The 16206-nt window shown below is 50.1% G+C and overlaps 1 protein-coding gene, 1 non-coding gene and 2 pseudogenes across 2 annotated transcripts; all 4 read right to left on the bottom strand.

The window, feature by feature from the left end:
* Positions 1 to 3941: 3941 nt before the first annotated feature.
* On the bottom strand, positions 3942 to 4120 carry LOC135372868 (U2 spliceosomal RNA; annotated as a pseudogene).
* Positions 4121 to 4157: 37 nt separating this feature from the next.
* Positions 4158 to 5525, bottom strand: LOC135372751 (uncharacterized). The gene has a single exon (XM_064606225.1). The coding sequence runs from the start codon at positions 5523 to 5525 to the stop codon at positions 4158 to 4160; it is 1368 nt and encodes a 455-aa protein (XP_064462295.1).
* Positions 5526 to 9173: 3648 nt separating this feature from the next.
* Positions 9174 to 9344, bottom strand: LOC135372963 (U2 spliceosomal RNA; annotated as a pseudogene).
* A 5654-nt stretch (positions 9345 to 14998) lies between these two features.
* LOC135372864 (U2 spliceosomal RNA) lies at positions 14999 to 15189 on the bottom strand. The gene has a single exon (XR_010416141.1). It is a non-coding gene; the product is annotated as a U2 spliceosomal RNA (small nuclear RNA).
* Between the last annotated feature and the right edge of the window lie 1017 nt (positions 15190 to 16206).

The raw sequence follows: 16206 nt of genomic DNA, 5'->3' as shown, positions 1-16206 counted from the left end.
TGTCAGGTGTGGCGGTACCTTCGCTCCTGTCTGTCTGCGAGCCACATTGATTGTAGGGAATGGCATCTGATCTGCCATGCTCATAGTCTATTTCTCTCAGGTGATGCGGTGTGGTGGCACCCTTCTCCACGCCGGTTTCCACAGGAGTTACACCGGATTGGTCTCCTTGTTCCTCGCGTTCATGTTGTTCTTGCGCAATGTGCGGTGCAGGTGAACTTGACGTTGTTTCTTCACCATCCGTGGGGCTTGAGGGGGTCATGGGGTAGGCAGCGATCACCGATGTTTCGTGTCCTGGTGGTTCGAAAGGGACAGAGTTGATGTGGGGAACACGCGTCCCTTCTGAATGTTCCGCGGTGGGTCCGTCTTCAAGCTCTCTGGAGCCGGCAGTCCGCCTGTCCCTCGCATCCTGTCTTCGGTGGGTGGCTTCGTGGTTGGTCCGCCCCTTCTTTGTTGGGAATGTCAGGCTGCATCGGCTACACTTGTTCTTAAAAGCGGCGGTCTGGCTGCTGACTACCTTCTGCCCACTGCACCGGTGGTTGGACGGGCGGGATCCGAGCTTCGCTTCACATAAGCTGCATTCATACTTGATCAGGTCTATGCGGATGTTATGCTCCTGGTCCAAGTGTCGCGTGAGGGATGCACGCTGTGACGTCCAGGCAGCCGACCGAAAACAGTGGCGGCAGTCCTCTTCAGTACATTTGTAGTAGTCAGGGGTAGGAAAGAATACGGTGAGCTCCTTCCCCTGCCGTTCGGGTTGCTTCATGTCTTGAGAACATGGTGAGTCATCTGAACCTTGTGTAGATCCAGGGGTCGGGACCCTCACAGAGGGCGTATCCATCGATCCCTCCCCACAGTGTAGAGGGCTGTGGGGCCGTGGCTGTAAAGGCTCGCGGGGGGTGTCGTCTGGTTCCCCAAGGTCCGGCGTCCTCACAGAGGGCATAGGAACCATTCCTCCCCCACAGTGTAAAGGGCTGTGGGGCCGTGGCAGTAAAGGCTCGCGGGGGGTGTAGTTCGAAGTAGCTGACCGGTCTGTGGGTGTTGGAGACAGCGGGATCGGCGTCCGCGGGCCGGCGGGTGGTAGTTGGGTGTCCGCGGCTTGCTGGGCAAACGTGGACTGACAGACAGGCGGGCAGGTCTTCGCTGTAAGGACGTGGTGGTGCGCTCCCTGGGTCGGCTGGCCGTCGTCGTCGTCGTCCTCCTGGGCAGCAGAGGGTGCTGGAGTCCATGGCGGGAAGTCCCCCGCTCCATGGCGAGCCGTGGTTTGGAGGCGCTTCTCCCTCGGGAAGGGTGGCGGAGGCATGGCCACGAGGTGACCAGCCCCGGGTCAGGCTGCCTGAGGAGGGGGCAATAATCCACAACCCAAGAGGGGCCCTCCCTTGGCTAGTGCTCGACGCCCTGAAAAGGGCGGTAGGCGGCGAACCACCTACTTAGCACCACCTGAGACGATGAGAGAGTGGCTGCTTTGGCAGGGGGGCAATGAAACCAAACCCGCAAGCAGGCCCCTGCCTAGGCTGATACCGTAATCGCCCTGATCTTAGCTCACACTTACTGTGTATTGGCATCGAGGCGGAAGACCAGTCACAAGGACTGGCTCCCATATAACTATCTCAACAAGCTAGGACTAAAACTAGAACTAGTGCAATGCCAACTTCTGCTTGTGAAATCACGTCACGTTAAGGATTACTGTTCGTGCTTGTCGTCGCCATGCAACAGACCAAGACTGCGGAGAGTTGCGTACGGGATAACGGCACGAAAGAAAGTAACGCTTAGTAATGAACAACGTACCTTCCATGCGTTTCTTCGAATAGCACAGACGAAGTTAGCCAGCGTCTTCCGAACTCCATTGCACCGAGGACTGCTCTCTCCCTCTGTAAGACTCTGCGAACAACCGCTCGAACGAGGCTTAGAACGTGTGACGTCCCCCGAGCGCGACCGCCGTGTACTGCTATGCAGCGCGCAATCCACACTTGGTAATTTATCTCTACGGCTAAGAGAATGAACTGTCGTCTATCCCGGATTGGAACGGGGGGTTGAAGGAGCGTTTGAATGGTGCCCGAGCGAATCCGTGGAACCCCATACAGCTCCTCAACTCTGTGCCACAAAACGTCGGGAACGAGACACTCATGAAAAGCGTGCTGCGCAGTTTCATGGCTAGAACAGAAAGGACATCGAGGCGAGGTGAGACCATAACGATGCAAACGATCCCTGAGCGGCAGGACATCGTGCGCAAGTCTCCACTGCAAACTTGCACGACGAGAGTCCAACCATCCTGCAGTGGCGTAGCGCCACGCGATCTGACGCGGAACAGATAGCTCCGGTACACCCGTGGGTGCCGGAAGTAAGCCCAGCAGGGACACATAGAACCGCCTCACTGACCATGTAGAAAGATCAGCGTCCACGTGGCTCTCGCGGAGGCGACGGACTGATGACACGTACTCTTTTAAGTGGGGAGCAGTAAACTCTGAGCGCGGCCTATTCTGCTGAAAGGAACAAAAGAAACGAATCTCCGGGCCAAGAAAGTAGTGCAAAAGGTCGTGTGCGGGATGGTTAGGCTCACTCAGGGCATCAAAAATTGCCTTTATACCTAAAGCAAGGCACTTCACTTTTACATGTGGCACTCGCAAGCCACCAACCTCACGCGACTGGTACAGACGCGCGCGCGACACCCATTCCACGCTGTTACCCCATACGAACTGAAAAGGAATACGGGTCACAGTAAGAAAGATCTGGCGTGGCGGAAGCGATATGGTACCATGGTACCAATACTTGCTTAAGAACCACGACGCCGCTAGCCGGGCCTTACAAGTAAGTGGAAGAACCAGACCCTTCAATTCACGGAGCACGGGAATGCTACGCTGGTGAATGCGCATCCACGATGATACTGCGATTCCCCGACTATTGAAATAGTATCCCAGTATGCGTAATTCAGTTTTTACTGGTATCCCGAATGGAGACGCACAGGAGGGGACTGAATTGATAAAGAGCGCTGCACTCTCACACACACACACACACACACTTACACTTTGATCTTAGCCAAAAGGCCAAGAAGCGATAAATATTACACGTCCATCTTACGCTCTGGTCACGGTCGCGGCACCTGTCTCCTCGGGTGTCACGTCGCCAAATTCAACATGATGTGGTGCGTGTAAGAAGCACTAGAATGATAGTCGGACTGCATGAAATGCGCATGTATGCGGACGGAACTCGTGTTTCTTTCTCCCTTGTATCCGCCAAAAGACCGAGAAGAGATATACACTGCACGTCTCCCCCGTTTCGCTTCTGTCGCAGTCTCGCCTTCTACGTCCGCGCGTGGCACGTCGCCGGTTTGGGCATCGTGGTATATGGGTACGGAACACTAGGGTGTTAGTGCTAATGCATCACGACCCGTGAGATAAAAATGATTGATTGGAAATTGCAAGAGAGAGAGAGAGAGAGAGAAAGAAAGAAAGAAAGAAAGAAAGAAAGATAGAAAGAAAGAAAGAAAGATAGAAAGAAAGAAAGAAAGAAAGAAAGAAAGAAAGAAAGAAAGAAAGAAGAAAGAAAGATAGAAAGATAGATAGATAGATAGATAGATAGATAGATAGATAGATAGATAGATAGATAGATAGATAGATAGATAGATAGATAGATAGATAGATAGATAGATAGATAGATAGATAGATAGATAGATAGATAGATAGATAGATAGAATGAATGAATGAATGAATGAATGAATGAATGAATGAATGAATGAATGAATGAATGAATGAATGAATGAATGAATGTGTACCCTAGTGGCCAGACAGGACATTTCCCAGTGGTTGTCTCCAGTGTGTTCTGTGTCTGCTGTAGGTTCCCTGCTTTGCTTGGTGTTGTTTCTACGCTTCCCTCTTTTGCCTGTCTCTGGTCATCATGGCTGATGCTTATTGATGCTGTTTCGGAATTTTTGTTTTTTGTTTTGAGACGGGTGGGCCACACCTGGAGGTAGTGCAATACCAGGGCAACCCTTGACAGTGCCGAGGCGAGCTTCAGACACACTGTCTCGGGCCAAAAATAAGATTAATATCGTGAGTCCAAATAGGGCTCGTATCAGATATTAAGCTGATAAGAACAGAAATTTATTCAATGTTATCGACATTATTTACAGACATATGGCAAGTTAGCGCTTTCATTACTAGTTACAAGTTGTATAGTCGTGAATTGAGTACATTGCAAGACATCTGCTTCTCAGTGAACCTTGGTAATGTGGCGTGACCGTGGTAGATGTCGCGTGACCGTCGAATTACGTCTGACACTGCAAGTCTCTTGAGCTTTTTCAGGTAATTGTTTGAGCAAAGCCGTTTGAGAAGCCTGTCGTTGTTGGGGTCCCAAGATCCGAGAGAGCCGATAATCACGGCCTCGATGCTGACTCTGTTGAAACGCTGTAGTAGGTATTGTTTTACTGGCTCGTATTTCTGCTCTTTTTCCCGGCGCTTCGCTTGCAGACTGTCTGTTCTATTTTCGAACGGGATGGCGACGTCCACAATGATAGCCGTTTCTCCTTGAGTCAACACGAGGTCCGGTCGTAGGTGGGTGCTTCCAACGGCCTGGTTCTCCCATTTCACTGAGAATTTTTTCTCAGCAGCGCTCTTTATCCTGGACACGATGTCGTTATGGCGTTGTGTGTACGCAGCTGAGTTCCTCATGCAGTTGTTGAGAACGTGGGGCAGGGTCTCGGACTGGAAACCGCAGGTGCGGCATCGTTTGTCGTTCGTGGACCACGGCTTCGCTCCGTTCAGAGGCACGAGGTTTAGTCGTGCTCGATGGATGAATCGCCAATTGGCGAATCTGGTGTAGTCGCCGTTACTGATGAAGTGCGAGCTTGCACGGTCTGCTGCAACACACTCCATTGCTTTCCCTTGGTTTGGGAGGGCTTGTAGGTCGCAATCTCTCGATTGATTGAGTTGTTTTCTGAAGATTGCCATCAACCGAGAACGGTGCCGGGTCGTGACAGTGATGGTGCCTCTGGTTACTGATGGTTGTCCACTCTCCCTTAGCTCCCATGTCATCCCTAGCCGATGCGACGCTTTCCTTGCTTCAGTCCAGACATTCTGAATGGGGTTCGATGTTGTACGATATTCTCCCTCTGTGTCTCCGGCTAGGTACACCCCCATGTCGCTTCTTGTGCACTGCCTGCCCAATCTTTCTGTGATCGTACGCTGCAGCTCCGCTTCCGCATGTTGTGTGACTTCGCTGTCCCGGGATGACAGCAACTTGAAAGCTGAGTCTATGCGACATAGATCGCTGACCTCAGCGGCAATTGGGATCCCGCAGGCACCCGCTTGTCGGCTCCCGTGTAGATAGTTGCCGCTTGCGCTTGAAGGCAGGTATAGTGAGCGTTTTATCATGGGGCGCAGGGCTTTGTCCAGACGGGCCCATTCTGTCTTCCCAATGTTGCCACATCTCATATGGAAATTGAGGGCGGGATACAGGAATGTTTTCAATGCGTTGATACGTTGCCATGGGGCAAGCATGGATGACATGATTTTCTGGCCCAGTTGTATCATCCTGTCGATGGTTGTAGTGTCTTTCAGGAGATGAAAGCCCACTGGTTTTCCGAGGAAGGCTACTGGGTCGAATTCTCCACTGTTGGTATGGCTGCACCACACACGAAAAACCTGGTGTCTCGTAAGCCTACTGGTTGTTTCCCAGACAGATGCAGGCTTTTGCATTTTGCAGCGTTAAGTTGCAGACCCAGTGAGCGAGAGGTTCGCTCTATGGAGCAGATCCTTTCTTGTAGAGATTTTGGGTTGTCAGCCAGTGGGGTGATGTCATCGGCGTAAGCCAGTACTTGGTGTTCTTTGGAGTCTCCCTGGATGGTTCGGACGATCGGATCAATCGTTAAGTTAAACAACAGACCACTCAGAGGACAGCCTTGTCGGATGCCGGACATCACAGGTATGGCTTCAGTGGTGCCGTCACATGATATTACGACTGATTCATTGTCTCTGTACAGGTTTTTGATGAGGTCGACGAATCCAGCACCAGCACCGCTGTTTTCTACTGCATCGAAGATGGCATTGTGAGGTACCGAGCCAAAGGCGTTGCTGAAGTCCAGGAAAGCCGCACATAAGTCACCCCGCGTTGTTCGGGCCTTGTTCAGCCTGGATTGCAGGATGTATCCATGTTCGAAGACGCCATCGTGTGGAAGGAAACCCTTCTGGCACTTTGAGAGGATTTCCTCGGCAGCAATCCACGTTTGCATCCGGACCGCTAGACAGCCCGTGAACAGCTTGTTGATGGTGCGGCTGATGGTGATCGGTCTCCAGTTGGTCACCACGTCATGATCTCCTTTCTTCGGGATCAGCACAGTTCGCGATGACCGCCACTCCTCAGGGATGTCCTTGTAATGGAGACACACGTTGAATGTGGCAGCGAGGAACTTGCACTCGGGGTCTACAGTCAACCAGTGCTTGTAAGTAATGCGGTCGTCGCCGGGTGCAGTGTTTTCACATCGCTTTCCCTTCCTCAGTACCTCTTCTGGAGTAAAGAAGCTTAAGTCAACGGGTGTGTCTCCTCTTTTGCGCAAAAGGGGGATGTCCAGAGGAGCTGTGCTTGGACCCCACACGCTGGGGAAGTGCGCTTCAAGGTCTTCTTTTGGGATACCACAAGTTGGGGCAGCGTCTTCGGTGATAGTTCGGATGGCAAGACGGCGGTTCCTGCGGTACAATCGCTGTATCTCTCGTGGGTCGCTCGGGTTTATCCTTCTTTTCTTTGGGGCGCGGTCTGATGCTGGAGGGATGTTTGCAGCTTCTTGGATGGTAGATGTGGCATTCCTTAATATGGATAGAAACTTCTGCCAGTTTTCTGTGCTGCAAGGACACCGCGCGATCTCGCGTAGAGCAGAGATGCAATGCCCTAGGAGATCGCCGTCAGAGGGGTCTTGTGGGGCTGGAAGAGCTTCTTCATTAGGTCTTACGTCAGCGATCATTCTGTCCTGCGGGAGGGGATCATCAGGGTTTTCTGCCTCGTCACGAATGGCATGTTGAGTGGGAGTAGCAGGGTCGTCGTTGCTGCAGGTCACGGCTTCGCACTCGCTTACTGGTTGAGATGAGGTAAATATGGAAGCGGCGTCGTGCTCCGTGTAGGTGGAGTATGCGTCTTCAGATGGCGCTACGATGTCCTCTGTCTGAGGCGACACCGTTGTCATAGGGCTGGTTTCACTTGTGGTTTCTGGTTCTGCTTCTGACTGCGCTTGAAGTCGCTCGTCTCCTTCCTCGGCGTCACCTGCGCCAGGGGCTTCGCAGACCGCAGCATCCTCACTTCGTTGCTGGCTTCGGCGTTCGGCTCGCGCACGTTCCCTCCTGTGTGACAGAAGATGGTTGTCTAGCCCTTTTCTAGAGGGAAACGTGTCACCGCACTCTTCACACCGGTGGGTAAACCTTCGTCTCCCCGGAAGATTTGGCTGGCTGCGGGCCTGGGTGCACTTGTGGGATGTAGGCCTTGAGTTGAGGAGTTCACCGCAATCGACACAGAGGTATGCTACTTGGGTAATCCGAATCTCATGGTCCCGCTCGAGGTGTCTGGTTAGGGAACTTCGCTGGGATGTCCACGTCGACGAACGGTAGGACATGGAACACCCTTCCTCGCAGCAGGTGAAATGGTCTGGTAGGGGGAAATACACGGTCAGGGTAGTGTCTTCCCTGGAAGGCTGGCAGCTGCCGGTTTCTTCGCGGGTGGTGTCTTCGCCGGCCAGTCTGACGTATTCAGGGGCAGTCCCAAGGGCAGGTGTCCTCACGGAGGACGTAAACGCCAGCCCTCCCTCGCAGTGTAAAGGGCTGCGAAGCTGCGGCTGTAAACGCACGCAGGGGTTCTCCCCAGGGAGCAGTTGACTCTCGTGGCCCGGCGTCTGTGGTTTATGGGTCCGGAAGTTTTCACTCCAGCATTCATGGTCCGTGGCATCCAGTCTGATGTCCATGTCGTCCGGCGTCTGTGGTCCGTGCTGCGGGGAGCATTCAAGGAGACCAGGGGAGGTCCTCGCATTTTGTCGGGCGGCGGGAGTGACGTCAAGCACCATCCCGTTGGCGGGCTGCGTTGGGGGAACCACTTCGGCCCTCCCTCTGCTAGTACTCAACGGCCTGAAGAGGGCGGTAGGCACGGAACACCTACTTAGTACCACCCGCCTGGTAGGCTTTGCCCTAAAAAGGGCAATAAACCAAACTGCCGAGGTAGCCCTCAGGAGACTGCTAAGCCTCCAGTGAGTCGTGGCTGCTCTGGGCGAGGGACAATAAACCAAACCCTGAGTAGGGCCTCGTCCTCGGCTGGCACCCTAATCGTCCTGAGAAATACGGTACACGGCAAAATGTACTCGGTGCCACCACACTCAGGCCTTTGGCGACCAAGTTTACTACACTTTGATCTTAGCCAAAAGGCCGAGAAGCGATAAGTATTACACGTCCATCTTACGCTCTGGTCACGGTCGCGGCACCTGCCTCCTCGGGTGTCACGTCGCCAAATTCAACATGATGTGGTGCGTGTAAGAAGCACTAGAATGATAGTTGGACTGCATGAAATGCGCATGTTAGCGGACGGAACTCGTGTTTCTTTCTCCCTTGTATCCGCCAAAAGACCGAGAAGAGATATACACTGCACGTCTCCCCCGTTTCGCTTCTGTCGCAGTCTCGCCTTCTACGTCCGCGCGTGGCACGTCGCCGGTTTGGGCATCGTGGTATATGGGTACGGAACACTAGGGTGTTAGTGCTAATGCATCACGGCCCGTGAGATAAAAATGATTGATTGGAAATTGCAAGAGAGAGAGAGAGAGAGAGAGAAAGAAAGAAAGAAAGAAAGAAAGAAAGATAGAAAGATAGAAAGATAGATAGATAGATAGATAGATAGATAGATAGATAGATAGATAGATAGATAGATAGATAGATAGATAGATAGATAGATAGATAGATAGATAGATAGATAGATAGATAGATAGATAGATTGAATGAATGAATGAATGAATGAATGAATGAATGAATGAATGAATGTGTACCCTAGTGGCCAGACAGGACATTTCCCAGTGGTTGTCTCCAGTGTGTTCTGTGTCTGCTGTAGGTTCCCTGCTTTGCTTGGTGTTGTTTCTACGCTTCCCTCTTTTGCCTGTCTCGGGTCATCATGGCTGATGCTTATTGATGCTGTTTCGGAATTTTTGTTTTTTGTTTTGAGACGGGTGGGCCACACCTGGAGGTAGTGCAATACCAGGGCAACCCTTGACAGTGCCGAGGCGAGCTTCAGACACACTGTCTCGGGCCAAAAATAAGATTAATATCGTGAGTCCAAATAGGGCTCGTATCAGATATTAAGCTGATAAGAACAGATACTTTTTAAAATGAGTTTATTACATTATTAGTCTACTTGACAAAATGTGCAACTCAAAAGTATTTACATGATACGATGCTCATAATTTTTTAGAAAGATCTGGTCATCCGAGATGATAAGCACGGGGTGTTGACCCCACTTTGCTTGAAAACGTTGCAGGCCATAGCATCTCAGCTCAGTCGACAGCAAACTTTGCACTTGCACGCGAAGGTGTCTAACCATTGCCAACATCGGAACTGTTCTCTTGTTTTGGACCACACAGTGAGACCGGGCTCTCCAAAGAATCTGAAACCCAGCTGCTGTCACCAGAGTTCTGAGTCTAGTGCTTCGTTGCGCACTTCGTGATTTACAGGTAAGTGGGCACACAATGTTTGTCTGTCTCCGTACAATTTCCCAAAACTGTTTGCTTATTCTACAGTCTATAAGTACGTGAGCATTTGTCTCTGGATTGGTGCACCAGGCACATTGTGTTGCTGTGGTAATCCCCCAGGCTGAAATTCTGTCCCGTGTGGGTAAGACACCCCAAGCATACCGCCACATTAGGTCCCTCAAAGCTACAGGTACGCATTTCTGCTGCACAATCGCCCACTTGGTGCTTTTTGCGGTTAAGAGATGTTGTCTGTCAAGCCCTTGTTCGGCTATCTTATAGGTACACACCGAAGGGCGTGTTTGGGTTATCTCAATCCCAGGACATTACTCCTGAATATACTTGTAGAATTGGTCTACCGTTCTATAGTACCGGCTGGGTGTTTCTACTGTGGGGCCAGCTCGAAGTGAACAGATGTCATTGAACATATGGCGAGCTGTTCCCAACAGGTACCACAGCAAAGACTGCTCTGGTGACGGATCTCCAGAGAGAATTTTTATAGCTGTCCGGATATTCAGTACTTTACAAATGATCTCAAAATCTGGCACACCCAGTCCGCCTATCCTCTGTGGCAATCGTAGCGCAATTCTCGGGACAAGCTCGGTCTTTCTCGCCCAGATGAAGCTGTGCAGCAAGGTATTCATGCACCTCAAAACTCTCTTTGGGGGCCATGTTACGTGGGCTAGATGCCATAGCCGGCCTGAGAAAAACGTTTTCACGAGAAAGGCTCGTTCTGTTACACAGAGGTCAAACTTTTCGGCTACTGTCACATTTTCGCTAAGCTCTTTATACAAATCTACCCAGTTCAACAACATTGGACCTACAGAGTTAAAGGTTACACCAAGTATAGTTAACTGGTGGCACACGGACACTGGGATGGAAGCCGGAACCAGAAAATTTCCTACTGGCAACAGTTTACATTTTGCAATATTGAGGTGTGCACCTGACACACGTGCATACTCATTGAAAATCTGAAACACATGTGTAAACGACAATTCATCACGTACGAAAACTGTAACATCATCTGCATATGATCCCACTTTTAAAGACCCTCCTGCCGGTAATGGGAAACCGGTAATCTTTGTACTAGAGATGATCGCCCGAATGAATGGGTCTAAAGCAATGACAAAAAGAAGCGATGACAAGGGGCAGCCTTGTCTTACCCCACGTTTAACAGGGAAAGATGGACTTTCTTCACCCATCACTACCAACGAGCTCATATGGTTTTGATACAAAAGACGGATGTATTGGATAAATGACTCTGGAAAACCGTACGTATGGAGCACAAAAAACAAATACTTATGGCTTACAAAATCAAACGCCTTGGCTTGGTCTAACTCCATAATAGCTCCAGAAATTGGCCGTGTCCTAACATATTCAAGGACATCCCTAATCGCACTGAGTGTTGTATACATTGAACGCCTTGGAACAGTACATGTTTGTGCGGGATGAATAATATGTTCCAAAACCTGCTTTACTCGCTCCGCAAAAACAGAAGTGACCAACTTGTAATCGTTATTTAAAAGTGTAATTGGCCGCCAACTTTCTGGCTTGAAAGTATCACCACCCGTCTTAGGGATTAAAACAATTCTTCCCTTCCCAAATGAGCATGGAAGTGAACCACTCAGCAAGGACGTAATCACCACTTTATGAAAGAAGCCTCGGACAATAGGCCAGAAAGTGTAATAAAATTCAGCGGGTAAACCATCTGGTCCAGGTGATTTTCTGCGTTTCGCCCTGGCTACCGCACCATCTAACTCTTCGATAGTGATCGGTTCCTTCAAAATTTCACACTCTTCCACCGGCACTTTGGGAAGGGAGTCAAAAATAGAACTAGACATAACTCCTGAGTCTGGCAAAGCCTCTGCACTTTGTCGATAGAACCTCAAAAAACCTTCACGAACGACAGTTGGGTCAGATGATATTTCGCCATCTGAACTCCTAAAACCAGTAACCTCCTCCCGCAGACCTGACTGAAATTTCGTACAATGCAAATACCTGAACATTTCCGGTCCCCCTAACTGTGAACGGCGGTGGTAAAGGCACTTCGTTACCAAAGATGACTCTCGCAGCAAGTGCAAGCGTGTTGCTGTAAGTGTGTCAATATATTCTTGCATTCTGGGTGTCAGAGGTGCACCACGGCGTACGAGGTGAATCCTCTCTGCCAGGTCTCGTAACTGGTCAATTCGTTCTCGAGCTTTACGTTGTTTCCATCCCTTAAGCAGGGAGCATGCCATACGTTTTAATTCCTCCCACGACTCAGGTCGTGCTTCATGTTGCTTAACAAATTCTGCAATGTGTTTGTTAATGTCGGTAACGACCTCAGTATCTGCTAGGAGGGACACATCCATACGCCATGGTCGCCCTGTGCGACTTCTTTGTTGTGGACATTCAACAACGAAAAACAGAGCTTGGTGATCCGAAATGTAGAAACCAACATCTGGCAGTGGGCGGATCTCACATCTCAAAACGCATTGCGAAAATGGACGTGTCAGATAGCAACGGTCCAACCTAGATCCCATCCCCCTGGTGTTCTTCCATGTGACTTGGCATGACGTTGGGTGCAGTTCGCGCCACACATCCACCAGATCTAACTGTTCTATTATATTTTTCAAAACTCTCGTTTCCCAATGTCGTCTTCGAGAGCGCGACCTTCCAATGCAATCACGGTTTGCATCAAGGACGCAATTGAAATCTCCGCACAAAAGTACGGGGTAGGGCACCAGTAACATGGAATCTAGGTTGGAATAAAACTCATTCAATTGGCCTTTGTCTGCTGGTGCATAAATATTTAGCATTCTGAATTTGAATTCTTTTATCGTCAGATCTATTGCAACAACTCTGCCGTCCGCATCATAGTTACAGAAATATTTCTGAACCCGGCCTGGCCTCAAAAAGATTACTGCAACACCACGTGCTCGGCTGCTGCCAAAGCTGCAGAAGGAGAGCAAGTCAAATTGTTTTTCAAAACATTGTACGTCCGCTTTACAAGAAAAATGCACTTCTTGCAAACACAAGATATCGACCGACAACGAGCGGGCGAAACTAATCACCTCAACTTGTTTATCAAGATTGTGGAACCCATGAACATTCAGAGAAAGAAAACTAAGAGTCATAATCTGCCAAAAGATAAGTTGGCAAAACCTAGATAACCTTATCGTTTGTATACAACCTGCCATATCTTTAAGAAAACCAGACACAAGCGTCGAACCGCGTACAACTGATACGACCGGTGTACAACAGATTCAATATTCTTCGGCACTAGTATAGTTTTCATAGTCATTTTGTGGAATATCTTGAATTCTTGCCTTTTTCACACAGGTGGGGGCTGAACCAGGGGCTGTGTCCGATGGGCTGTCGCTGCTGGTCGGTCGATCCCTCTTGCCGTCGACTTTACAGAGTGTGTCGCCTGTATCCTCGTCGTCCTCTTGTAGACGTTCGGGTTCCTCGGTCGAAGAACTTTTGGCATCTTCGTCAATCACAAGAGGGGGTGGCGTCGACGATCTAAAACCGCCATCTAGCCCGTTCTCCTCAACCGTCTCACTGGCGGGTGCACTGTCACTGGCTTCTTCAACCTGTACATCGGTGGTCCTGGAAACACCACTGTCTCCCTGCAAAGGCCTCTGCGGTTCTTCGATGAGAACACTTTCAGCAACGACGATGCTCACGTGTCCCTCCTCCATAGGGGTCTGTTGTTCTGAATTGGCATCTCCTGTTTGCAGCACAGCAGAGTACAGCTTCCGCCGTCGGCAGTCAACTGTGGCATGATCTCCTTCGCACCTGCGGCAACTTAGAGTGCAACTTTGTGTATCGTGCCCGAAGACAGCACAACGAGCACAGCGGGGTGTCGTACAAGATGACCGGAAGTGGCCTTCAGCTTTGCACCGTCCACAAACTTTCTTCATGCCTCTGTAATTCAGCATGACCATATGGCCAAGGACGTTTAAGAAGTTCGGTGGGGGCTTTTTTTCCTCGAACTTTACAAGAATATTGCCTGTCCAGAGGTCTGGGTCGTCTTTGTAGCAGAGATGAGTGATGTCGAGAACAGTGCCGTACGGCGACAGGGCTCTTACAAGATGCTCGTCACTAACATAGGCTGGTAGTAGTGTCACGGTAATAAATATCACATTTGGACCAACCGGTTCAACTTGCACGACGCCTTCTTCAATTTCAAATTCCTTGACGTCACGTAGGTTCTGCCTGGCAGCTTCATTTCTTACAACAACTTGGAACTTGTCCCGTCCTCGGTGCTGCATGGACTGCACCGACTTGGGGCCAGCAACTTCACGCACTCGGCGCACTAACACATCAATCGGAATATCCGACGGTGTAGTCAAATTGAAGGCAAAGGCCTTCGGAAGCCCAGACCAGGCCATGCTTACCGAATGCTCGGCAGGAACCCCAGGGGCGCAGACAGACGAAACCCCAGGGCAGTTGATAACGTAGCGAAGAAAACCGGTTGTAGAGCGAAGCTGAACGTCGATCGTCTACACTTTGATCCTAGCCAAAAGGCCGAGAAGCGATAAATATTACACGTCCATCTTACGCTCTGGTCACGGTCGCGGCACCTGCCTCCTCGGGTGTCACGTCGCCAAATTCAACATGATGTGGTGCGTGTAAGAAGCACTAGAATGATAGTCGGACTGCATGAAATGCGCATGTTAGCGGACGGAACTCGTGTTTCTTTCTCCCTTGTATCCGCCAAAAGACCGAGAAGAGATATACACTGCACGTCTCCCCCGTTTCGCCTCTGTCGCAGTCTCGCCTTCTACGTCCGCGCGTGGCACGTCGCCGGTTTGGGCATCGTGGTATATGGGTACGGAACACTAGGGTGTTAGTGCTAATGCATCACGGCCCGTGAGATAAAAATGATTGATTGGAAATTGCAAGAGAGAGAGAGAGAGAGAAAGAAAGAAAGAAAGAAAGAAAGAAGGAAAGAAAGAAAGAAAGAAAGAAAGAAAGAAAGAAAGAAAGAAAGAAAGATAGATAGATAGATAGATAGATAGATAGATAGATAGATAGATAGATAGATAGATAGATAGATAGATAGATAGATAGATAGATAGATAGATAGATAGATAGATAGATAGATTCAATGAATGAATGAATGAATGAATGAATGAATGTGTACCCTAGTGGCCAGACAGGACATTTCCCAGTGGTTGTCTCCAGTGTGTTCTGTGTCTGCTGTAGGTTCCCTGCTTTGCTTGGTGTTGTTTCTACGCTTCCCTCTTTTGCCTGTCTCTGGTCATCATGGCTGATGCTTATTGATGCTGTTTCGGAATTTTTGTTTTTTTGTTTTGAGACGGGTGGGCCACACCTGGAGGTAGTGCAATACCAGGGCAACCCTTGACAGTGCCGAGGCGAGCTTCAGACACACTGTCTCGGGCCAAAAATAAGATTAATATCGTGAGTCCAAATAGGGCTCGTATCAGATATTAAGCTGATAAGAACAGAAGTTTATTATACATGTTAACGGCATTTTTCTAGACAATGAGAATGACAGTATACTACATCATTATGTACAGTAAGTCTTATGGTCGTCGCTTGGACGCGATCACCTATTCGAGTTCGTCGTGATATGTGCGGCGTATATGTCGCGCGAGGCAGCTATCACGTCACTCACGCACAGTTTTTTGAGTTTCTTTGCGTAGGTCTTCGAGCACAGCTTCTTGAGGAGTCTGTCGTTGCGGGGATCCCAGGACCCTAGGGCACCAACAACGACGGCTTCAATGGATACTCGTTGGAAACGTCGCTGAAGGTTTTCCTTCACTGTCTGGTATTTTCTCTCTTTTTCCTTTCGGGCTTCGAGAAGGGCAGGTATCCGATTTTCAAATGGACAGCACACATCGACGATTATTGCTTCTTCTCCTTTCTCAAGGACGAGGTCCGGCCGCAGCGCTGTGCCTCCAATGGGTTGATTCTCCGCCATTATTGTATATCGGCCACTGGCTGCCTTTTTGATCCTGTCCACAACACGGTTGTGCCTGCCGGTCATGGCCGCGCTCTGCCTCATGCAGTGGCATACTACATGCGGCAGCGTTTCGCTGGCGTATCCACATCTTCGGCATCTAGTGTCACCTCATGATTGCCAAGGCCGTGCACCATTGAGTGGGAGGAGGTTCAACCTTGCCTTGTGAATGAACCTCCAATCAGAGAACCTGGTATAGGCGCCGCCGCGAATAAAGTGGCTGCTTGAAGGGTCCGCTGCAACGCACTCCATTACCTTTCCCTGATTGGGGAGGCTTTTAAGGCTTTCGTCTCGACGAGTGCTGAGTTCCTTTCGAAGGGTGGCAATCACGCGTCTTCTTTGCAGTGCAGTGATGCTGGAACTACCGCATGTGAGGCACGGCTCTTTGTCCGTGAACTCCCATGTGACTTGCAGGCGCCGAGAGGCTTTCCTAGCCTCTGTCCATATGTTTCTCAGACCTGACGCGGGGGCACGGAATTCACCTTCATTTTCGCCTGAGAGGAAGTCCTCCACGTCGCGCTCGGTTGCCTTTCTCCGAAGC

The sequence above is a fragment of the Ornithodoros turicata genome, unplaced genomic scaffold (genome assembly GCF_037126465.1).
Source record: "Ornithodoros turicata isolate Travis unplaced genomic scaffold, ASM3712646v1 Chromosome17, whole genome shotgun sequence".
In the NCBI taxonomy this organism is placed as follows: Eukaryota; Metazoa; Arthropoda; class Arachnida; order Ixodida; family Argasidae; genus Ornithodoros; species Ornithodoros turicata.
The sequence above is the reverse complement of the archived record's forward strand: the minus strand, read 5'-3'. Positions and strand labels throughout refer to the sequence as shown.

Excerpts from the sequence above, each read along its gene's own strand:
- LOC135372751 (XM_064606225.1), bottom strand. The coding sequence starts at position 5,525 with ATGATACAACTGGGCCAGAAAATCATGTCATCCATGCTTGCCCCATGG.